Raw genomic sequence first — 25,412 nt, 5'->3', positions numbered from 1 at the left:
TTTTGCTCGTGACAACGTTTCCCTATTAAGGTAATTTGAGCATCATGTATTTCAACAACAAATAACACAATGCAATGTGATCATTTGCAAATTATATCCAGTATATGACGATGGGAGAAAAGCTTTCAAACTGTGAGCACTGTGTAGTGACAATGTGACGTCACATTTAGGCTTGATCAAGTCTCCTATCGGTCTAGTAGGCATTATGCCAGTTTCGTCTTGCTCAAGTTCTCCGATGGTCTAGTATATTGAAGACAAAAAAAAACATACTTCTTAAAGGACAACTTTAGACGTACAATTTAGTTTGATACGTTATAAACCGTAAAAAACAGCAACGCCATAAAAGTCCAACTTCTCTTTCTCTTTCTCTGTATCAAATATTAATTTATGAGGAATGACCTATAAACAGCTGGGTCTCATCAACTAAAGCGACTGGACTTTTCAGTCTACCACACAGTCCACTAGGATCCTCAGATGTAACAGCTTTTATAACCTCAAGTAACATTTTTGCAATTAATTCCAAAGGTCACCCTTTCAGTCTTCCAGGGGTGATGTTTTGTTTATTATCAAGTTCAAATAAACAAGTTTTGATTGATTTATTAGAATTTATGAAACATTGGACTGACATTAACATTTAGGTCTGCACTGAGGAGGACCCGACGTTGACATTACTCTAACCTTAAAGGATCATTCCTAGGAGATGTAGTATATTTTAATTGTGAATATCTTGAAAACCGGAATAGCATTATAGAAGCACTAGTACTAGGCCTCACGTTTTCCCCTCAGAGTATCGTTTATTATAGGCCAAATTAATGAGGGAGTCGTTCATCTTAAAAATTGAATACCTATATGTCACACATTGTTATGGGTAGAGTGAGGTGGCGTGGTAGAGTCTCCACTTTGTGAGACTTAAAGGCATTGAAGACTCGCCCCAAACCGCGTGCGGCCATCTGAAAAAGTTAACTTTCCGTTGCTTGCAAGTGACGTTTTGTTCTTGTCGCTACAAAATGCAGACAATACAGTAATGAAACGTGATACCTTGTTATATTTACCTGGACATGAGATGTCCATCGCTGTATTGTTCGTACACTGTGCTGTAGGCATTGACCGCAGCTGCATGCACTGAACGTACACTAGTGTCTCATTACCGATGGTAGTAAGCTGTGTGTGCATTTTATTTTCTATGGTGGTGTCTAACACTTCTGTTACACCCCATTCGAAACTAGGTCAGATTACCGGCATTAGACGTTTCTTTTTGCGCGAGTCTTCACACCCCTTTAATGGCACAAATTGCATATATGCAAATGTTATAGACTGTTGTTGCCATGATCATTTAATGAATTGGAAGGGGGTGGGGGGGGGGGCGTGAGAAGGTTAACAAACCCCTGGGCCACCAAGAACCGACTTCAAATTACATGGGTGGGAAATGAAATCATGTATGATCTATGTTTAAAATGATCTTGGGAAACTGAAGCAATTCCTTTTCTAGGCTTACAAGAACCTTTCTCAGATTTGAAATGTATAGCTACTGACGGAGGGGAGATGTTGGGTGGATTTTCCCAAATTTAAAATAAGTGTAACTTGTATTGGTGGGTCCCAGCAAATTTCAGACTCCTTCCAAGCACAAACAGTTGTTCTTAAGTTTCCAAATATTAGACATGCGTACATGCTTCCTTCCAGAAATCCGTATACCCACCCCCACCCCACCCCCATCCCACACCGCCCAGTACCGTAAGACCCTATACCTCTGACCACCCATGCCTTATTATCAACCTATATATGATACCAAGACCATCTATGTAGTTGCTTACAAGTGCCAATATTCGCTTTAACTATTCATTTATTCAACATCTAATGTAAACATTGTGGAAGACGTTCTGAGGCTTCATTTAACACCATGCACATGTATAGGTTTTAAAAAACCACTTTACAGTTACCGGTTAAAAGATGAAAGCAGTGCAGCCGTAGCACTATATAAAGATTGAGTTAGTAACCTGATCAATATGTAGCTAGGCCCATTGGCCAACAGTGGCGTGCGCAAGGGGCCCGTGGCTACCCCTCCCCCCTCCTCCATCGCCTGCCTCTAACGTCACTGTCGGGCCGGTCAAAAGTTCAGTTGGGGTATTTGTAACATGCAGTCGGTAAAGAATGATAAGACAGGAAGACATTTCATAAAGGTTCTTGCCCATACCAAAACTTAATCGGTCCATGGGAGGTTTAACCACCCCTCCCCCTTCCCCCTCCCGATACACACACCTTAGCTGTACCATGTCACTTATGGCTGATCATATAGTCTAAGAATACTCAGGCTTAATCTATAACATTCAGCATATGGTTTAATTCAAACCGATTAATAAGTTACATTAACAGGTAAGATATCAACTAAACTTCTAATATGTAATGTTTGAAACGGCAGTTTCCCAAACATCTGCTTCATTGATACATGTAAATGACGTTAAACTTACCTGAATCAAAACTCTGTAATATTTAGTGCCTTTGAAAGCAGAATATTTACTACCCAAGTCCCCTATCTGCATGTAGAAGTATACCGGCCACGAACACAGTCATGTCAGATTGCGGTGCTTTTCCATTGTATACCTTTCGCTGTGAGAGTTTACACAAACGCATGGATTTGTATTTACATATAACAGCTTCCTTATAGGCGCATCGCAACAACACTATGTGAATTTCCGAAAAAACAAGGAAACTCTCGTGCAACTAAATAAGACATATATAGTATCTAAACCGAATGGATCGCTGCTATCATTTCCGTTGAATGTAAATGAGTGTTTCACTGTTTCGTTCATGTATATACTTCAATGTATACACGAGTCTTTACAAAATAGATAAAAAATATTAAAAGCGAAGCTATTATAATTGTATTTATGATCAAGTCATTAAAACAAGAACTAATTGTTAGATTATCACCGTAAGATAAGAACAATCTAATTCGATTCTGACAATTACAAGCACGACCATGCACACGTTTCCAATACGATGTATAGATAACTTAATCAATTTCCGATACTGAAACTGCCCATGAAATAGCTATGACCCTTTAAAATCATACCAAGATAAAATCAAACCAAGATACAAAACATATTTGCCGTTTACTACCAAACTCATTAATAGCCTATCGCCGGTTCCCCATAAACCCATAACCTATAGTATGATGACAGAAACTGACGTGAAAATGGCGTGCTCAATGGGTTGCAAATTTCTAACTTTCATTTAAAAAATCTCAATAAATCAAAAGCGTGTTTAAGAGCACAGGATCACATTGACATAATTATTGTAACTTCACTTCAGGACTTGTTCTGAAGTTAAGAGATCATCAGTACTAGCCTCAAATATGCTAGAAATTCTGATAATGGTCACCCATGTTCGAACTTCAACAAGCATTTTACATGGCCACTCCTGCACTTATAGTTGTCCACACATTTATGTTTCATAGTCTAATAATTGAATGATGCTCGATAGGCGGCAATAAATCGGAGGTTCAGAGCCTCTTATAATAGTACTCTTGAAAACTTGAAAACCCTTCAAAGCTGCAGGGCCAATACTGATCGATGTCCTTTCAATGTTATTTTCAATTTCAATTCAAGTTTATTTCTCATATGTTTGTACGAAGATAAATTTGTACAATATAACATTACAGTAGGAAGGTTAACATATGAAGGGCACTATAGTAAAACAGCAAGGCTGTTATATCAGCTAGTGACCATGTAGAAATATGAAGCAATGAAACACTAAAATCAAATCCAGAGGGGGGAAGAAAGACATATAGAAAAGCGAAGAAGAAGGGGAGGGGGACAGGGGGAGGGGGAGGAGACAGAAGAGCAGTAAACGAGAGTGAAAAGAGGCAAGAAGAATAGCAAAGACTTTGATGGAAAAGAACAAGTAGAATGTGGTATTCAAAGAACAAAGTTTAAAGTCAACATGCTTACATGTACTTGTTGAGAAGATCATCCTTGATTTTACATTTTTATAGATGTTTACAATATACTTTACAGTACACTAACATATAGGCCTATACTATACAGTGACATGCTGTCCTAAAGTGCTGTCCTACACAGTAGAACGAGTTGCAAAGGGCCTACTGCAATTGTATGCCTAGCTAACTGTATTACATTGCATTATGGTGGAATGGATTTCAAGTGTTACATTTTAGATTGAATAAACATCATAGAGGTAAAATTACTTCTAGAACAAGATATACGTTTCCTGATGTGCTTTATCCATTTATTCGCACATTGGAAAGCAACTTTCAACTTTCAACTTATAGTATGCGTGGTTGTAAATATTTAAAGCCCAGTTCTGTTTTATTAGCAGTTCGTAAAAAAAAACAATGATTCTTGTTCGTGCGTATGGAAAGCCGTTTAACATTTAATCAGGAATTTGAGATATCTCGAAATAATTTCAGATATCTCAAACAAAAGTCCATGTATCTCCAATTTATTTAAGATATCTACAAAAAGTTGAAAATATCTTAAACTAAATTTCAGACATCTCGAAATACCAGAGAATTTGAGATATCTGAAATTCTTATTCAGATATCTCGAACTCAATTTCAGATATCTGAAATAGAATTTAGATATCTCGAATTCAAGTTTAGATATCTTGAGTTTAATTTTTAGATACCTGAAATAAAATAAAAATCTGACACAATTTCAGATATCTAAAATCCCCGATTAAATGTTAAAATGGCTTGCCATACGTGCGTTCATGGGTCAGACCAACTTTCGTAGAACTGTGTTCGAATTTGATTTCACGTTTACTGACCAAGAGAGAGGACGCGATTCCCCATTACTCCGACTGCTTGTATTCATGCTTACGGTACGCGTATGTGCTACGCTAGAGCTGAATATTGCATCACATTACAATCATAGAGGGTACCTGCAAGCAGTGCGATACCATTTTGAAGTTTTAACTTGGTTACGTTTGAAATTGAGCTTTGTCGGTAAAGACTGTACTATGGCTCCAAATCGAATAGATAACGACGTCAAAGCGCTGGCTAGATATTTTAACTTGAAGAATTGTAAATGCAAATTCGATAAAAAGTCTGGGGTAAGTAACCAGCTGTTATTTCGCGAAAGAGGTATCAATGTTAATTTGCTAAATCCCAGTGTACGTATTTCAGTGATTAGCAATAGCTTACTACGTATATGCCTACGATAAGATCTTTAGCAAGCTTGAGGTGTAATCCTTGATTTGTTAGACCTAGCTTGTACGCGGGATCCATATCAATCTTCTGACATAAAGAAGGGGCCACAGACATCTTGAACTTCGCCCTGCAGAGCATTCCTCATGGGATCAAGTTCCATCTTCCCAAGTCAGATTCTTCCATTTAGGCATAGACTAGCCTACTTACCTTTGGCCTAGCTTACTACCTATTTTAGCATTTTCTTTTACTAAAATTGCTCCCAGAAAGACACTTCACATCCCTATCTTTATTTGAATTAATGTTACTTGGAGATTTGTTCACAATTAGGACAGGCTACAGTTTAGATGACTGTGTTGTCATTTTCATTGTTAGTGTTACAGTAGCCTATATTAAGATTAGAACAACAGTCCACTAAGGACTACCTTAGATTAATTGACCCTAGATAAATTTCTGTGATATCTGCACCTAGGTATGCATTTACAACCATTTGTTTAGATTTATGCAATGTCAATGAGTAAAAATACTTTTGGCCCAAAAGATTGAAAAGAGCCACCAAAGGAATAGAAGTCTTATGCTCTACTAACTGAGTTATGGAACCTTCAGTGATATATAACCTCCCTGGTTGGAGAGATTATGAGGAGCGTGTGGAGGGTGGGGTGGGTGGGAGGACGGTACCCAGTTTTTAGCCACTTACAATGCACACTTTGTCACTTGTAGATCACATCCTATTTTCAATTGATACAACCCAAAAGGTACAGTAGCAATAAATTTCCACAGATTTTAGTTTTTAAGTGAAGGTGACATTCCTTAGCCTAATGGACCATTTCATTACAGCATTTTTTAGTCCTGCATCCCCTTGGAAACAAACAACAGTCTATTAGCTTTTCTCTTTGCACCTACCTGTGATATTTCTGTGTTATTTTCAACCAAATTAATCAATGTGGATCATTTTTATCTTCTTCTTTCCTCAATTTTTATTTTTTCTCCACAAAGGTGACACAACTGGTACACAATGGTCAAACAGTATGTGGCCTAGCATCAATTGCAAGCTTCTTAGTTCAGAACTCAGAACAGCCATCTTTACACGGAGGGTCCTGCCACATGACCAAAGCCCAGATTCAACAATGGTTACAGTACAGGGTGACGATTGTTGACAGATGTTTAAATGAGAAGGATGTCACGACAGTGTTGAAGGTACAGTACGTTTGTAGCAAGCATGAAATTAAAAAAGGAGGGAAGTGGTCAGTGAACTGCACTTTTGGTGTGAATTCTACATGAAATTGCTAATTGTATCCAGGATTACAATAAGTTAATTTAAAAATAAGGATTGAAAACGGCTCTGATAAATATGGTTATCGGTTACCCTACAAGCTCAGTAGGCAAAGTTGGACTCGAATAAATGCACCAATCTGTACTTTTTACACACCGACTACGTAACATTTCTAATAGGTTCAGGTGAAGACTTCAAAGTCATTCATATTGTCCTCAAATATAGTAGGAAAAAAACAAAACTGATCAGTTTTTTTCTTCCCATCGTACCTTATATAGTCGATATCATAATTTGACCTGGTTCATGTAGCCTGAAATTATTTAGAATAGTAAAAACCTTCCAGGAAGGTAGTGTTAACACTATTATAATACTCATTTTGGTATGCTGAGCTTTTTGAGGGCAATGTTGATAAACTGTTCTTAAAGACTATGACAGTTTTGCTTTAGGTCCTTTCAAAGCTCTGCTATCACCTCAGAAAGGAACCAACAGGTGAGGGGTGATGGAATAGTGCAATCTAGGGATCATTTATACTGTAGGGTTGGCCATTTTCAGTACTTTCTGTGGACCAAATTTTCAGTTTGGTATCAGATAAGAGAGTTAGTAAAACTTTTTTGATCCCAACGGGAAATTCAGGCACTCGCTCATAAAACAATGAAAATGTTACAAAAATAGATGTGTATATTGTACAATAAGACAGTAAGAAAAATAAGAAAAAGTCAATATATGAGAGTCAACGTAACAAAACCTCATTGAAAAGCTTAATTGCATGGGGTATGAAAGAATCTCTGTATCTATTGGTTTTGAGACAAGGAAGTCTCAACCTGCCACTGCCTCTGGACATCTGACTACTATGAAGTAGCTCATAGAGGGGGTGGGTATGGTCCTTCCATACCGGGTCCAGTTTGGACTGGAGAAGGCTGTGGTGTGATATTAGTTGAAATAGAGATATTCATGGTGCACAACTTTCAGAAATACCCTAGTTTGGTCTTTTAACTTGGCATCATTGTAACAAAGTATAATGTTGTGTAAAGTTGACATAATTGATAAACAGGGCTGAAAATTCAGGCTGTTCAGACCAGGGGCTGATGGACTGTGAAAAGTGGGCCCTGGTTCCTGGTCCTGCTTAACACGTTAGCAAGCATGATATGGTATAAGCTAAACATACAGGGTTGAAATTCTGGCTATTTGGACCAGCCACTGATGGACTGTGAAAAGTGGGCCCCGGTTCCTGGTCCTGCTTTTCAGTGGAACCAGTGGACACTCGAGTGTAACCAGGAGCCATTTGACATCCTCTAATCTATCATGTATAATCCTTCTGATGTACAAGAGTTAACAGAACTACCAGACAATAACGGCATTGCATTTATGATATTTTTTTTTACATTTAGCTGTAGCCCATCTAAACTTAGTATAATGATTCATCAATTTGGAATTTGTGTGACATGATGTAGTTGAAATAGATTCGCAATCCACTCTATTTACATCCTCAGTATGTAATCGTGGTAATGTGTTTTTTGTTTGTTTTTTGCTCAGGAGGGGGGGGGGGGGTTATTGGACACTATTTAACACCATGTGTCAACATGTGTCAACTTTCCAAAAAGAACTCAAGACGTTCTTATTCATGAATGCGTATCCATTTGTTTGATAACTGTTGTGTCCATTTTGGGTACTTTGCTCCTGCAGTGCTTCTGAGCAGTTTTTCTAACTGGATAAAAGCGCTTTACAAAATTCTTATATTATGATGATTAAGTGTTCCTTTTCTGTTTCCATAGGAGCTGAATTCATTCCTGGAAAGCAGAGTCTATTTCGTAACCAGCTCTCTAACTGTCGCTGATCTTGTGTTATATTTCGGGCTGTTTGCAACTTTTGTAAGTAATAAGCTGCAGAAAGGCAAAAAGCATTTTATTGTAATATTGTAAGTAGTAACTGTAGGCCTAAGGTTTCCACCTTGATTTTGAATATGTCTCTTTAAACTTACATTGAATGAATTAGCAATACATTAAGTACAGATAAAAGAGATACAAAGACTTTCTCTTTATGAAGAAAGTTTCTCTTTCCGTAGTTTTCTAAGGTTTGAAGGGTTGAAGAATGACATGAAGTATCTTATTGCCAGGAAAGATGGGGGGGATACACAAAAGAAAATAAAATAAACACAGTGGGCCAAAAAATAAAAATTTAACTTAAAAATAAAATAAAGCAGACAGCCATGAACTTACTTGAAAACCTGACTGAAAGTCTAACAAAATTTTCTGGATCCAGTGTGGAGAATTTTGAAATGATTCAACTCTGAATATGAAAACTCTGTAAATAAGCTAAGTCCAAACTAAAGCTTGGATGAAATGAAGACCTGGTTTTTGGATCCATCTTAGTAAGTACAAGGTCTCTAATATTTTTAGAGGTCAAAGGTCGTTTGAGGTAATGGGTTGGTGTCTGAAAACATTGTAAAGAGTAGATGGTGTAATAGCACATTTTGGTTCACCTTCATACTTGGTGTGTGGCTGCACCTTCATGAGTACAAGAACCCTGTTGTTATCTGTGGAGATTAAAGGTCATCAGATGTCAAAGTCTAAACAGGTAAATTCAAATGTGAAGCTTGGATGAACTTTGGTCTTGGCATATTGATCCACTTTACTAAGTACTAGACTGGTGATGTGTTTTGAGGAGGTCAAAGGTTAACTGACATCACCTGGGGTCATAGTATGAAATCCTTGTAAAACACTATGACTCAAAGTATGTGGTGGTTTGTCTTCATACTGAGGGTCTGGGTCCACCAGGTGTAAGAAATCTGTTTCATTTCATAAAGGTGAAAGGTCGTTTGGGATAACAATAGGTAGAAGCCTGCAAACATCACACTTTTAGGTGTTTAGACCTTCCACAGTGAATACCAGAACTCTTTTATCTGTGTCATTCAAGGTAAACAGGAAAAGATAGAAAATTCTGCATTCAGAGTAACTTTAAATGTAAAATGTGACAAGGGAGATCACTAAGCCTGTTGGCTTTGTGGTTGTATTACAATTTTACCACAGATCAGACAAGAATGAAAGCACAGATATTCACATTGGTTTGTATTGAGCCATTCATATCACACACATAAGTTACCTGTCTCTTCTACAGTACAAGGTTTTAAGCAATAGTTTTGATGTGTCATTGAAAGTCACCAATTCCACCAGAGAAATATAGAAAACAATTCTTTGTGTCATAAGTTTATCAATTGTGGCCGTCTCCATGTACCTCTATTAGCGGCCGATCTGTAACCGATTTTCTGTCCATGGGTGTTGTGAAATGGTCCATGCCTACCCTTTAAAATGTTCCTTAACGCTGTAATCTGTCTGGATCCCATCTGAAGGACAACTTAAAAGACTGTCAGTGGAAAAGCTTCTAAATATGACAAGATTATTTGCCATGTGTCAAGTTAATGCGACTTGGTGAAACAACGCAGGAAATTGTTCTTTGAATGATTATGACAATGATATTCGCTAGCGATATATTTTATCATAGAAATGAGTAAATGACACATCCACGTGCCTGCTCGTGTCAATGTCATGACCCGGATCTCCTTGTGAATTTGTCGGTTTGTTTGTCATTGGGGATGTTTTTGAAAATGCGATTACTTTTTATACCCACTTTAAGAATATATCAGAATGGGAAATGATAGAGACCTTGTTCTTTTCCTTGTTCCTGTGAGGTTTACAAAACAAACCTTCTCTGTGTATGATATCAGCAAAATGACATAAACAATTCAAGTGTGGTGTTTTCATTGTCGAAACCTGTGTTTTCATGTGTAATAATAAGCAAGTACTCTATGTGTAAGATGCAAGCGATACTGTATGGATTTATTTTTAATTTTTTATGATAACCATGTAGGTGTTTCTATTACCACAGATCTATACATGAGTTTATCTCATTAATAGTGAATGGTACAGCCTTTTTACTGTTACTGTATCATTCAGCCTGTGTCGACTGGGAAATACCCGGCTAGTAAACTTAGATGGAATGTTCAGGAAATTAAGTGTCCCAGGTCAGAGTAAAGCTCATCCACCACAGCCTTTGCCTTCGAAGTGATAAACAGTTGTGGGGGTGTGGCATGGATCTGCAGAGTCCCGTGTACATCCTCAGCTTGTAAACCAGCCACAATAAAAAAAACAGGTTAACCAATGCTATGAAAATGCACAAGAAATGAAACTGAAAGTCACACGAGACATAGAAAAACATCATTTCATCCTGTTTCTGGACAGGAAGTGAAGCTCGATGTATAATAAAGCTATCTCTCACCCTTTTCCTGTGACAATTCTTTTTGAAACAAAAAAGTACACATTTTGGTTCCTTGTTGGAAGCAAAGGATTCCTATGCAGTCATGTTGGCGTGTTTGTGTGTGTGTGTGTGCGTCTGTGACTTTTGCTTGCGGAGTGATGGATATTTGTCATACTTGCTATGTAGATGTACCTGTATTGTAGTGAGGAAGGTGTGCCCTATCATTTTTGGTGCTGAGGTTATGAATATTAATGAAGTTATTGGGGTCAAATGTCAAAATCTTTACATTGTAAATATCTCTGGAAGTTGGATTGTAGCCAAACTTGGCATACAGTTATTGGTTAGTAGCTATTACATGTAGACCTAATTTTCTTGGGCACCATCTGGGCCCCGAACAATTCCTGGCCCATTTTTGGGCCGGATGGGCACTAATTTTATTTCCACTTCAAATGTTTTTTTAGGACACATTCTTTTGGCCCATATTTTTTGGGCAATATTTTTGGGACCATTTGGGCCCACATTTTTCCCCACATTTTTCGGGTTCAATTTTTGGGGGTAAATAGAGTTTTGAGCCATTTTGACCATTTAGGTGCAAATTTTTATTGGCCCAATTTTTTTTTAAGGGAGGGGCTGAAATTTTAAAGTTGCAATAATTCCACAACCTTAAATCAGATTGTATCCAACCTTGAAATACAGTTGTTGGTTTATAGCTGGTACATACATGTGTGCATGAATATTATGATATTGGGTGTTGACATACAACACCTTTAATATTCCACTAAGCAAGGCACCATAGTGCCAGGTGGGCCGTTGTTACAAAACTGGACAGGCCATGATATCTCTTGAACAGAGCAGGAGTTATTTGAGCTCTTTGTTTTTGTTTTATCACATAGAGATGGTTGGGTTTGCTTCTCCTTTTAATATTATTCACAGAAAAAGTTTTTTGTCAAAGTGGACACAAACCCAGCCATCATCTTAACTTGTATGACAGAGGCCCTCGTGAAGAACAACAAACTACCTCAAGTTGACCCCAAAAAAGAAATATCTTACCCATTTTGGGAGATGCCTTAGATTAGAAAGTCATGTCTGGTAGATGCCATTTTGTAAATCTCTGATGTCATAGTGCCACTAGGATCAAGGAACATTTCCAAGATAGAATGATAAACATGGTCGAACTGTCGAAAATGAAACCAAATGACATCATTTAGGTCATGTCAATAGATTCAATGTTTCAAATCCCATCTTCACGACAGAAAATAAACATCGTAGAAACAAAACCCACACACATGACAAGCACATGTCGCTCGATATTGTCAAATGTACAGTAGCCTTGACCATTGAAGTATTCAACTTTGTGTGTGTGAAAGGAATATTAAATCTGTGACATCTCCCAAATGGATTTAATAAGATCGTTCTTAGCTTGTTTTTAATCACACGCAGACCAATAACGATGGCTGTGTTTGTCTCTCCTCTAAATCCGAGAAATACGTTAACATCTGGTAATTTTACAGAATTCAGCAAAATGAAATGCAATGACATGCTTTGAGGCTGGTAGCCTCAGGGAATTTTTTCAGTTTTCTTGGAGGTTTATAGGTATTGCTAATGATGTACTGTGGTTCTGCATACCGACGAACTGCTATTGTGTGTGTATAGTTGCCTACATTTGCCTACCATTTTCCATGCGATAAGGTGATAAACTAAATCCCCTCGCAGTAACAGAAACGTGAGGTGTCAGATAATGGGGAAAATCCCGTCATCGTGAAGTGAGGGTTTTCACGAGGGAAAGAAGTATATTTGCATTTATATTAACTGAGCTTCAGACAATTGTGAAAACGCTGGGAGCGAGCGAAGCCATTTGTTGACATAGAATTTTGATAACATTTGAGAAAGTTTCCTGTTTCCTTGTTCAATTAGTTATGCAAGAGTTTAGGTTTTAAAGAGAATAGTCCTGGATGATAAACAAAGGGAAATTTAAATTACCTTCAAGGTGGCTAATTACATGTGTCACTGTTTTTTTTTTCACTTTTCTTTTTGATTGTTTTTGCAGAATCAGCTGACACTACAAGAGAAAGAAAAGTACCTCCATCTGTCAAGATGGTTTAATAACGTAAGTAGGAAGTGCCATTGTTTTCCAAGAACAAAGACAACCTGTTTTTTTTCCCTTTGTAACAGCTTAATACTTCATGATGTATTTGTTTACTCTGGATAAGCTTGATTTAAGAACAACCCTGAGTTGTCCTTTCTTCGTTTGTTAGGCTGTCATTTGTCCAAACTATGCATAATACGTTGCAAAATTTTTGACATCTCAAGATATGAGACCCTTATTAGACGTTTGGTCAATAATAATAGTAGTTTGTGTTGAGGCTGTATGGCTGCACACGGGCCTGTGTATGGTACAGGCTTGTTTTGGTTTTGATCGGCTATCATGATAAAAGCCCCATATTGTACATAGACATGCCTTTGTATGATATGGTACTGTTTGGCTTTATCAAACATCATAATATATAGCATACATGGGATCTGTTCAGCTGTACACAAACCTGTGTATAGTCTTATTGTGGGTGACAGCCCGATATTCATAAGGTTCTATATTCATAAGGTTCATTGTTCATAAGGGTCATCATCCATAAGGTTCATTGTTCATAAGGTTCGCTATTCATAATGAGCAAAAAGGTTCATTGTTCATAAGGTTCGTTATTCATAATGGAAAAAAAAAGGTTTGTTGTTTATAATTGGTAAAAGGGTTTGATATTCATAATGGTGAAAAAGGTTCGTTGTTCATAATTGGTAAAAGGGTTCCATATTCATAATGGTGAAAAGGGCTCGTTATTCATAATAGGAACCTTATGAACAATGACCCTTATGAATAGCGGACCTTATGAATATCGGGCAGACCCCCTATTGTGAACATGGCCCCTGTACAGCTGTTCAAAGATTTGGGTATGGGTAAGACTTGCCTGGGTTTCATCAACCACAGTCTGAATGTACAGAGTTCCATTGCATACATGGAATCTGTACAGATTTACCCAGACCAGTGCATGTTACATAGTTGTTTTGGGTTTGACCTCCCACTGTCCAGTTAAAGTATCCCATTGTGTACATGAAATCTCCTACAGCTGTACACAGACCTGTGTATAGTACAGCTTTGCTTCAGTTTGACCAAACACAGTCCAGACACAGAGTCATATTGTGTACATGGTCCCTGTACAGCTGATTTGGGTATGGTGAGGCTTGTCTGCGTTTCATCAAACAGTTTGTATGTACAGAGTTCCATTGCATACATGGGATCTGTACAGATGGTACACAGATGTGTATGGTACAGAGATGTTTGCGTTTGACCAAACATAGTCTGGATGTACAGAGTTCCATTGTGCACCTGGAACCTGTACAGTTGTTCAAAGATTTGGGTATGGTAAGACTTGCCTGGGTTTCATCAAACACAGTCTGAATGTACGGAGATGTTGCATTTAACCAAACAGTCTGGATGTACAGAGTTCCATTGTGCACCTGGAATCTGTACAGATTTACACAGACCAGTGTATGTCACAGAGTTATTTAGGTTTGACCTCCCACTGTCCAGTTAAAGTATCCCATTGTGTACATGAAATCTCCTACAGCTGTACACTGACCTGTGTATGGTACAGCTTTGCTTCAGTTTGACCAAACACAGTCCAGACACAGAGTCATATTGTGTACATGGTCCCTGTACAGCTGATTTGGGTACGGTGAGGCTTGTCTACGTTTCATCAAACAGTTTGTATGTACAGAGTTCCATTGCATACATGGGATCTGTGCAGATGGTACACAGATGTGTATGGTACAGAGATGTTTGCATTTGACCAAACTTAGTCTGGATGTACAGAGTTCCATTGCATACATGGAACCTGTACAGATTTACACAGACCAGTGTTATGTCACAGAGTTGTTTTAGGTTTGACCTCCCACTGTCCAGTTAAAGTATCCCATTGTGTACATGAAATCTCCTACAGCTGTACACAGACCTGTGTATGGTACACGGATGTTTTGGTTTAATCTAAAAACATCAACAAGATATGCACCAGCTTCATTTGACTAGCCACCATATGATTGTTAACACAAGTGCTCTAATGGTGTATATGAAATCTGTACAGATGCACACAGACCAGTGTATGTCACAGAGTTGTCTGGCTTTGACTATGATGCATATTGAAACTGGACTGCTATACACAGACTGAGTATTGTACAATCATCTTTATAATATAAGAAGTCAGATAAAAATCATTTTTGTCTTAGCAAATGGAAAGAAAGAGTTTGTATAGCAATAACACTAGCCTACACTCTGTGGTAAATCTGGTAAACTGTGTACCCTAAATTATCATTTATCATATATATGGTATTTAATTCTTTTTTTCTCGCATTTTCCTTCTTTTCCAAAGGTTCAAAGAGTCGCTAAACTGGAAGAGTTCTACCCAATACTGCCATTTTCTTTAAATTATCTTTACGAAGGTGTATCGGAACATTAGATTGGCCTACCAAGCATTCCATATGAGGTATGTTACGCTCAATATTAGATCGGTTTGACGAGGAAAGTAAATGCTTCACATTGTCATGTAAAGGTGTCGTGTATTTTAATAACATCCCTGTTGAAGTACTGTGTTGTAAATGGAAAATTCATTACTCAGTCAATTGAAGGTGACCAGCTGAGGTTAGCATTAAAAAAATGTTTGCACCCATAAGAAGCAGTGCAAACAATACTGTGTTATTGATTTTCATTGTTCAAGGACCCAAACTGTAAACACAAGTGCAAAATACACATCGAGGGAGGTTCAAGGTTGTTTACCCCCCCCACCATGCACCCCCCTTCTGCACCTCCTAGATCACATCAAAGTTTGTCTGCTCAGTGGGGTCAGCTTAAATCCGCTGGCTGGATTCCAACTCCATGGGTAATACTAGATGTGACCACATTTCTCGAGTTAGTGATAAGTATCAAGAGACAAGTTCAGGGAGAATTCTGATCGTAACCCTTAAAATTTCAGTTTCGCTCAGATCCCATTTCAATCTAGACCCATGTTCTGAATGCTTGCTACACAGTTTTGTTTCTCAAACCATATAGGTACAATTGATCATCAAGTCGGCCTTGTGCCTGTGCTGTAAAAGTCTCAAAGGGGTCATTGGTTAAGAGGTGGTTGTTTGTTATAAGAAGAGAAATTCTTTGAAAAGTATTAACTATCTGTCGTGAAACTAATTGCACAACATTCGTCTCTTTTTGGCTTATGTGGTAACATGGCAGGAAAAACCACAAAAAATTTGCTTTTTCTTTCTACCTGTCAAAGTTATAACAGGGCTACTTTTTTATGGTAGTTTGGTCGTCCGAGACGACCAAAATTTCTGTTGGGACAATCAAAATCAGCGGTGGAGGTTGTATGCCACAAAACCAATGTTTACATCAAATTCAGATTGCAACTAAATACCGCAAAGTAGGTCACATGATAACTTGGTATCACCATCAAAGCTTGTGCTCTGTTCACCAAACCTTCAATTCTCTCCTACAATGTACACAAAATGTAATGCCTGGTTGTCTGGGGGGGGGGGAGGGCGATGGTAGGGGGGGTCAATCAGAATAAAAATCCTTAGAAATGTGCCCTGTATATAAAAGTTATCACTGGCCCAAACTTGAATCATAAAAATGAAGTAGAAAATGGGGAGTAGGTTATATGTCATAATTCTATTTCATTATTTTTTGCTTTCCTAGATATAACTGAAACCAAACTTCAGACTTGTTTCCCTTTCAATGTTTTCAGATGAAGAGACACTACAGGGAGCCAAGAAATTTGAACTGAAACTCCGTTTGGAAAAGGGAAGTAGAAAAGTTGTTGTGAGAGTAGAAACGAAAACTCCCATCTTGTTTTGAGTGGTCGTTAACACGAAACGATGGATTTGTGTGACAAGTTGAAGGTGACCGACCTGTATGACCATGTTGAGAGATGTGTTATCAACATCACCAAAACAAAAAAATGTGGCTTGTGTTTTACAGAAGCATTTTGTAATTGTAATATTGGAACTACCCCCCCTAGTCCCTCGCTTTGACTGGTTTAGTACATCATGCTGTGCAGAAACATTTTGTTAACTGTCCAAACATGGGCAGAAGAGTCCACCCAACTTTACAATGCTCTTTTAAAACCTGCCAAACCTTCCAATTTCTAGCCGTTGGTGTTGATTGGAAGCAAAAATTTACCTCTTGTAGCAGCTATTGTAGTAGGGGAGCAGTAGCATTGTTAGGAAATTTGAAGCTTGCTTTTGTGAGCCCCGACATCATCTACAAGAAGCCTTCTTTTCATTTTTTCTCTCTTTTTATGTTTTGCTTTTTAAAGTATTAATCTCTGAAAAAGTGCAGAATTCTTTTATTAATCATTTTCAACAGGTGACAATTGAGGTATTAAAAATTCTAAGGTCTCTTTTAAGCCTTGCTGTAATATTGTAGTCATCTTCAAAATTTAGGAGCCCTCTAGAATTAATGGGACTAATGTGACTTTGTTATGTATAACTTAAAAATGCACACAATTAGTACGACAGTGTCAATGTGATAAATAACAGGCTTAGAATATCTCTATAGCGACTTAATTTAATCCTAGTTAATCTTTCAAAACTTTTTAATATTCTTCTTTAATGGTAAGCATTCTGGTGACATTAAAACAAGGCATATGAAATTATGAGAACCCTCAGGTTCTTTTATGGAAATAAGTATTATGTAAAAATTTAAATAAATTTTCTGACCATTGGAAAACATTTCTATAGGGCAATGAAAATTGCCATTCATTGCAAGAAATGTTAAATTGAAAGAAAATAAAGTAAAAATAGACTTTGAGATAAAAACAAAACAAAAACAAGAACTGTTTGTACCTTCGTTTTTAATTTTTCTGGAAATTTACTTTTTCAAAGTAATCAATAAAACAACCATAACATTCAGGATACATCTGATGTGGTACCAAGCACACACAAAATAGTTGTACATGTGAAAAGATGTGTGGCAGTGTTTGAACACAGAAACTTAGTTAATTCATTAAATTCATGTCAACCAAACTCAAAATTGCTATGGAAAATTGCTAAATGCTAAATTATTCTCTCATTGTAGACAGGGAATGCCTCATCTGATTGAAATTCTTCAGTGGTATGAACAACAAACTCTTAACTTTTCTTCAAATAATGCAACAAGAAGGCAAATATAACTTTATAACTGTAATAATGAAAGTAACAAAAAAACATTCATTTTCTTTTTCAGTTTGCAAGTTATAACAATACCCTTTATCACAAACATGAATAACGCACAAAGCAATGGATTATAACACAGGAATGAAGTAAGGTAATCTTTCCATTTTTGTAAAATCACTGTTACAAAAAAGTCAGTGAGATTTCTTTGTAGATAAGTTGTAAGTTCTTAACAGTATAAGTAACACCTTGGGTCATTTGATGTAAATGTAAACAAAAACAAAGGAAGAATTCATCCAATCATTTGAAAGTATAAGTTGTTCATTCGCAAAATCTCTTTCTATGAGGTCTCCATCAAAAGCAAGATATGTTCCGCTTTGAAGATAGTTCCCATTATTGTCAAGTTAGATTTATAAAATATTATACAGAGACTAAAATTAAAATTATTGTTGTAACTGCCAGCTTCATATAGCTTGGTCTGGTGGAGAGTGACCAATATATATATCAGTATGTATGGTGGTACGTATGCAGGTATGTTTAATATGTTGTTACGTACATATCTAGGAATGTGTATACGTGTGTATGTATGCATATATCCTTTGATGTATGTATGATGTAGCAGACTTTCTCAAAATAACATATTTAACCAAATCCTACCAATTATAACTCAAAATCCCTCCTTTTCCACAAAACGGTGTGTAATCAGGGCCGTGATGAAGTACTAAGTGTTCAGTTTTCCACATGGCGTAAACCAGAATCTATTTCACATCAGTATTAACCAAATGTGAGCCAAATTGGGAAACTTCAAAAAGTTCAACTGTTTCTTCTCTATTTTGATGTAAGACTTGACTTGTCAAGATAAATGGACTATCTTGGTATGGGATTTAATTATCAAAAACTCATCCAGAAATTTATTTGAATTAAGTTCGAAGCAAAGTGTCATTCATGCAATTAATTAACAACTGAGATCAAACATTTGCTCTACCTGAACTGTTTGTAGAAAAATAGAAAACAGTAAAATTCGAAAAGAGTTCATTTCAAATGATATTTTGTCATCACATTTTGTGAAAGACAAAAAAGAGATGAAGCTGTGCACAATAAATTTCCCTAATTTTCTTCTCCGGTTCGAATAGGTCCCTTAATGTTAGCGGAAGCCTTCATTTTATCGTTGGCATGTTAGGGTTTTATGTAAAACTTTGAAGCTTGTTATTTCTGCAAATGGATTTAACTGAGAAAACATGGACTTTGCCAAAAGTTCCTAAAATTGATGTTATTAAGGTGTCACCTTACTTTATCATTGGTTCATACTAAACATATTAGGAGAGTGTCTGGGTTTTGGTAGCATTAACGTCTCAAGTGACAGCCATAAGTGAAGACCAGACGTTATAAATTCGGATAAAATATCTATAAAGAGGTACAATTTACTTTCATCTTCATGTAACTTCAAAGAAGCTTTTAAAAGCAATTGCAAAGGAAATGCGTACAGACATATACATGTTACTACTGTTGGTGAACTATTGTCTGTTAGAGTAACATTTCACTTGTACTGTGTGTGTCTGTGTGTGTTTTTTTTAATAGTGTACTATTGATTTGTGTGAATACACTGTGGACTGGGAGATGTAAACATTTGTCCAAACATAAACATTGCCTCTTTACAAGAATACTTCAGGTGAAATTTATTACTGTCTGATGAAAAAAAGGAAATATATTTTAAGCAGCCTGGATGAATTTGCGTTTATTTCCTTTGCACTGCTTTCAAGATAACAACATTTGAAGTGGACACCTTTGCTTTGGTCAGTCTGGTCTGGACCGTCCCTTTTCTTAATGGCTCTTCTATTATTCTTCCGTCATCTTCAGCCGTTTAAAGTGCAAAGGACGAACTCTTTGGTTTCGCGATAGTCCAACTCTTCGCTGTCTGTGGCAGACTGGTATTGGATGGATTCTCCTCGGGTTTTCAGCAGCAGCTAGTTTGCCCTCTGAGAGAAAACATCAATTTGTTAGACGGTGTCTCTAAAACCTTTTCCACTTTCTCGCACCCCTTGGTCAAGTGAAAAAGAACTTGCAAACACCCTTCATCAGTTGTGGATGAATGTTTAGTATATAAGGCATGGGGTCCAGGGCCCAGCTTAGGGTCCTTGTTGGAATCCAGGGGTAGAGACCATGTAAAGCCAGTGCACTTTGGTGCAATGTAGGGACCAAAGACTGCACAAAGTGGTGCACATCAGTAATCAATTAAAACATAACAAACAAAGATTAAATATGTCAACATTTTAGTGCTAAATTTTGGAATTTAACTAAACTTTGCTAGTGGACATTAAATGGCCATGTTGTCGTAAATGTACTTGATAATGTGTGTTCCAGCTTGTAACAGATTCTGTCACAATCATCCCTTAAATATAGAACTTACTGAAAATTACTGAGCTTTGCCTTGCAGCCCTAGGGGGTTGTTAAGGGGGTTGTTAGCACCCAAGGCTCAGAACCCTTGCCCTAAATGATTAATTATATTTGCTAATACACTTTTTTTTTTTTTTAATATAATTCTTTTCTTTATTATTGGTGAAAGTTTAATAGCACATGTTCCAGATTTGACCAATGCAAAACCCATACTAGGTGAATCCTGACTGATAGTTTTTATAATTGAATCCCAATTTTGTACAGTTTCTTTATACACATAACAAAGCAATGACCACAGCAAATGGCCTGCATTGACTTTTTGTCAGTATTGCTAGGTGGAAACTGCAAGTACATTATTATGAAATACTTCCCTCGCCCCTCCCCCCCCCTCGAAAAAGTTTGGCCATTTTGTAATGGTTGTGCGAATGAAGCAATGTACACTAAAATACTTGTATCAGACTTTTTGGAGTGTTCGAGCAATAATCAGATATATAAATTACATTTATATTATATACATGACTTAAGTGCAAATTAGTTCACAGTTCAATATTCATGATGCGGCATGGTTATACTGAAAAACACGAGAAATTTTAGAAATTGGGCTTCTGACATTGCAGAGACGAGAATCTTAGGCACCATAGGGGAAAGAAGAACAGGCACTAACTATTGTGTCAGTTGATTTATTCCTGCTCAAAACCTCCTCCCCCACCCCCCCCCCCCTCTTAAATTAAGAAAGGACAAGCAATGGTCAACCTATTAACATCTCTGATACAAGATTTTCTAAGAGTTTTATTATTCGTTACTGAGAGGGTAGACTATCTTTCCACACTCCCTCCCTCCCCTTCACTCTTGTCCTAGGTGGGAGTAACAATAGGGAGTGTTTTGACATTTTTGGGGACTAGTGTATGCATATTTTAGGTAGTTTTAGTATCTACAAATATGTGAGCTACTGTACGTAGACAACATCACGATCCGTTAGTCAGTTTACTGAAAAAAAGCATAATTTACCTTCGTTGCCACCCGATGTTGTAGAGAAAACTTGGTAGGACAAGGGAAGCTTGCGACTTTTGACATCACTAGTCGCAACACAAGTTAAAGGGTCAGTCACTTCTGTGGGCTCATCTTCAGAAGGAAAAAGAGAATGATTCAATGGTTCCGAACTAACTGTACATCTTAGAACTGATGAATTTCAATATCATTTGCTAAATTGCAGTGACTAAACTATTAATTGACCTGTATGTTGCATGAAATATGTATGCCGCAAATTTTTTTCAGTGGTTTTTCATAACTTGTAAATCATAGTTTCATTGTGTTTATTAATAACGTTATCAAAATGTAAATGAGGAGAGAATAGTGATATTACTATTTAATAAGCATGAATGGAAGAGTATGAGAAATCCTAACAGGTTTAATTCAGTTATTTATCAGTATATTGTGCTTGCTAAGTTCCTGCATAATATCTCTTGCCTCAAATGCATTTCATCTTGCAAAGTATGCTGTTATTTTTTTTTGGCAAACTTGGTTTCCAACTCTTCAAAACTAATATGAACACATAACATATATAGATGAGCAATGCAGGGAATTTGTTTTAGGAACTTCTACTGGTGGTTGTTTAAGCCTAATATAGTACTCTAGCTATCTCCTTCCCACCTTGCACATAGGGGTAGAATTCTTCATGAATATCTTAAGTGTGTGATCAGGGAATGGATTCAGTATTTCTGGCAGTTTGCAAACGTGCAATATAAGCAGCCACGGCAAGTTTTCTACAGTGGCCTTAGGGTATGTTGACCAAATATTTTCAGAAATTCCAGGGACATGACATGTTGATATCAAGGGGTGGGGTATTTATGGACACTTTACATTTTAAGGGACTGATGGTCAATGTCCCACATTTCTGTAAAGTACATTCTCCAGTAACAAGCATTTTTTTCATTGTTTTTTTTTTTCATTAAAAAAAATTCTGGACCGTTCACAAATTTGTGAATGATCAGTGAAAGTTCATGAAATCCAGGGACAATGTTGAGGACACTCTTAATCTGGTGCATGAATTTCGGGGACTGTCCCCAGACTGTCCGGGGACTGTCCCCAGACTGTCCGGGGACTGTCCCCAGACTGTCTGGTCACCCTATCTTAGGGATGATTACAGTACATATCAGTGTACATGCTGATAAATAATGTGATGTATTCATAATTATTATGAAGTGTCAGGAAAATGTTTGTTCATTGAAAGTCTTTGTATAAAAATAAACATTTTCAGATTGTAGTTGGGACATTTGAAAGCACTGATTGGAAATCGTGTAGGACTAGTGATGAATTACCCCACCAGTTTGGTACATTCAGAATCCTTTTTTTTCTGTTGAGAGAAGTAAATAGCTCATAACACATTGTGTTATATATCATAATTGCATTTACCTTTTCCCATATGAAAATGCTTACCACTTGAAATGTTCAAATCGTAGAGGGAGGTATTGCCTTCGTGGTTAGCGCTGATTTCTCCTGCAACTGGAACCTCTTGATCTACTTCATCCAAACCTCTTTCCAACTCTTCCATTGGACTAAATTTGTTTGAGTTCGTTTCCAGTCCAACCTCCTTCTCCTCTGACCCACTGCGAATGCCTCCATGGTTATCGACAATATCACAAGCATGAATTTCAGCTGCATTATCTAAATCAGAAGAATAGGGGACCTGATGCCCAATGAGTGAACTTTTACTCTCATCAGATTTGTCCAGACATTGTGCTATGCAGCTTGTATTTTGAGAAGAAAAAGTATTGGAATTTACTTCATTTCCTTGGGAATTATCATCAAGTACTTCTCTGGCTAGCTGGAATGATACTGTGGGGATTTCACTTAGACTATGCAGTTCATTGTTATTTGGAAGATGGGGTGGACATGTAAATTCTTTGTGACCAATTTTTTTGTCAGCCTCAAGTTGATTTCCATCATCATGAGTTATTTTACCTTTCCGGGTGAGACAGTTACTTGTGAGGAGTGAGTCCTCAGTATCACACAAAAGAGATCCTCCAACATCTCGAGAGACAGTGCATTTATCTAAATCACCTAAGCAAAGAGCTTGTTGTGACTTTATCCCAGCATCAGAATTTGCTGGTTTTTCTAAAGGCCGTCTTCTGAAGATGAATGATGACATATCATCGCAAGCTATTGTTTCTTCATGGTAACGAAAATTATCGTTGGTTCCGGAGAGCTCAGCAGAACCTTGTAATTTATTCACGCCTGTAAAGTATGGTTGATGGTCAAGTGATGCCAGTGCTGACAACTTATTACTGAAGTCAGTTTGAGCATTGTTGATTACTTCCTTGAGAAATATACTAGCTGCATGGGCTGTAGGTGATTCACCAGCATGTAAACAAGATGGCTGTTTGTCCTTTAAACTTTCTCCAAACATTGCAAGTGCTCTCCGATTAATTTCATCAAGGAAACCCCTCACAGCTGTGTATCTCGCTGAAGCAGACATTTATAACCAAGGGCTGTATTATCATCTGTTGAATTTAAAAGGAACCACTTTTCTCTTCACCTCGCTGTATGTATGTCCTGATGCATCTAATATACAGGAAAAGAAAGTATAAACAAGTCTCAACTTTGCACATTACAAAACAAATAGTCACTAAGAGTAAAACAGAGTGATTAAAGTAACAAGTATTACATTAATCAACAATGTTCATCCATACAAACATACCCACATACTTCATAGGCTATCACACCACACAGCAATGTTTCAATAGAGACCAGCATTTATACATATTTCTGTGTTAAAAGTTGTATTGTACTTAGACCCTTACTAAGAGCCAGGTAGCTCCTTCTTAGTTTAACGTTAGGCCCAGTTAGGCTTTAGCCTAGGCCGATGTTGTTAATGTTAGTTGTTAATGTTAGCCTACAATACAGTCGAAGCCTATACATAAACATATTTCAATGGTTTTTTATGATAAGCCTAACACTGCTGTGGGATTTAACCACGGAAATTTGTATAATTCTTCAGTGGATTTAACGTGTAACGACATAGAGTGGGATATAGGTAAGCCATTGATTTGGATATAAACCAACTATATGACTATCGCCCAGGCATAAGGTAGGCTAGGCCTATCATCCATGGTGTTGCATCAGACCAACTTACACTAACAGTTATTTAGCAAGTACTGCAAACATTAATTCTAACTTCCAGAATGAAATTGCTACCTTAAGTTGAGTTGTGAAATTCCTTATCCTGAAGGTACGTGTTTCAAAATCGATCAAGTATGATTCACTTTCATGAGACATGAATGTGGTAAAATTGCCGACGGCAACAGACTAAACATGCACCCTATACGCTACATGCCTACTGTGAAATTAAAAAGATACACTCACTGTTCGGTTCCTGAGGTATATACAACCAGAATGTCCTTGTTAGTCATTTACATTTGTAAGCCTTGAATCATTGATATCTCCTAAATGTGCACAAATAATTAGCGACACCTCCACTGTCACACCGAAGCGATGAAACAAACGGAGTTCACACTGTAGTCTACATATATACCAGGTCAGACGAGAGCTAGGGGGAAGGGGTTTACAGCCGCGGTCACTCTTATAGCTCGGAAAATACGGAGGGATCGGGAAAATATAAGATCTACGTAAAGTGCAAAAAGGGGGAAGTGTACATAATTGTCCTCACGGGGTCCTACCTGGCTCTCGACGTCTCCGAGTCAATCAGTAGATGTTCAAGGATCATTAATCCGGTCGGGGTGCTGGTCGTTCAAGCAGGTGCGGCTTCATTGGTAAAATATGGGGGTGCTGCAGTACCCCTGAACATATGTCGATATATAATATACACTAATCAGTTTTAAAGTTTTGCACTGCAAACGATGATATACCTACATGCCGTATACAGTATACGTCATTACAGCAATAATATATGCATGAGTATATCCAAGCATTGCAGACTAAGAAGAGTCGTCTTAATTTGCAATCCAGATATACACCGTCCGTGACTAAATTTCGCATCTAATCATTTCATATTTAATCACATTAAGATTTTAGACAAATGTAGATAATTACGTTTATATAACAACATCTCGAAAGCCTTTATCCGCGTGGAATGTGGCATCGACAGCCAGGTACAGGGCACTGGGGAACTTATTTATCAGTGGGTCCCCT

The 25,412-nt window shown here is 37.4% G+C and overlaps 3 protein-coding genes across 5 annotated transcripts in view; 1 reads left to right on the top strand and 2 right to left on the bottom strand.

Moving 5' to 3' along the window:
* The window catches only part of LOC139973309 (uncharacterized), an 11,650-nt gene extending 8,646 nt beyond the window's left edge, over window positions 1-3,004 (bottom strand). The window contains exon 1 of the mRNA XM_071979903.1: window positions 2,466-3,004. The gene's annotated coding sequence lies outside the window, so the exon portion shown is untranslated. The remainder of the gene's footprint in view (window positions 1-2,465) is intronic.
* A 1,838-nt stretch (window positions 3,005-4,842) lies between these two features.
* LOC139973440 (eukaryotic translation elongation factor 1 epsilon-1-like) lies at window positions 4,843-18,853 on the top strand. 2 transcript variants are annotated; one of them, XM_071980127.1, is made up of 6 exons: window positions 4,843-5,067; window positions 6,158-6,358; window positions 8,207-8,302; window positions 12,733-12,792; window positions 15,101-15,214; window positions 16,417-18,853. In XM_071980127.1, exons 1-5 carry the CDS (start codon window positions 4,975-4,977, stop codon window positions 15,185-15,187), a joined length of 537 nt encoding a protein of 178 aa, XP_071836228.1. In that variant the 5' UTR covers window positions 4,843-4,974; the 3' UTR covers window positions 15,188-15,214; window positions 16,417-18,853. The 2 variants fall into 2 exon arrangements, with proteins under 2 accessions (XP_071836228.1, XP_071836227.1); XM_071980126.1 differs by having other exon boundaries at window positions 4,845-5,067; window positions 16,466-18,853.
* On the bottom strand, window positions 16,518-25,063 carry LOC139973439 (uncharacterized). Of its 2 annotated transcripts, none has more exons than XM_071980124.1 (4): window positions 24,459-25,063; window positions 22,701-23,825; window positions 21,273-21,386; window positions 16,518-19,846 (listed from the first exon to the last, which is right to left on the bottom strand). In XM_071980124.1, exons 2-4 carry the CDS (start codon window positions 23,737-23,739, stop codon window positions 19,707-19,709), a joined length of 1,293 nt encoding a protein of 430 aa, XP_071836225.1. In that variant the 5' UTR covers window positions 23,740-23,825; window positions 24,459-25,063; the 3' UTR covers window positions 16,518-19,706. The 2 variants fall into 2 exon arrangements, with proteins under 2 accessions (XP_071836225.1, XP_071836226.1); XM_071980125.1 differs by having other exon boundaries at window positions 24,627-25,063.
* Between the last annotated feature and the right edge of the window lie 349 nt (window positions 25,064-25,412).

The sequence above is a fragment of the Apostichopus japonicus genome, chromosome 9 (assembly GCF_037975245.1).
Source record: "Apostichopus japonicus isolate 1M-3 chromosome 9, ASM3797524v1, whole genome shotgun sequence".
Taxonomy (NCBI): Eukaryota; Metazoa; Echinodermata; class Holothuroidea; order Aspidochirotida; family Stichopodidae; genus Apostichopus; species Apostichopus japonicus.
This window is presented reverse-complemented; position numbering and strand designations above follow the sequence as displayed.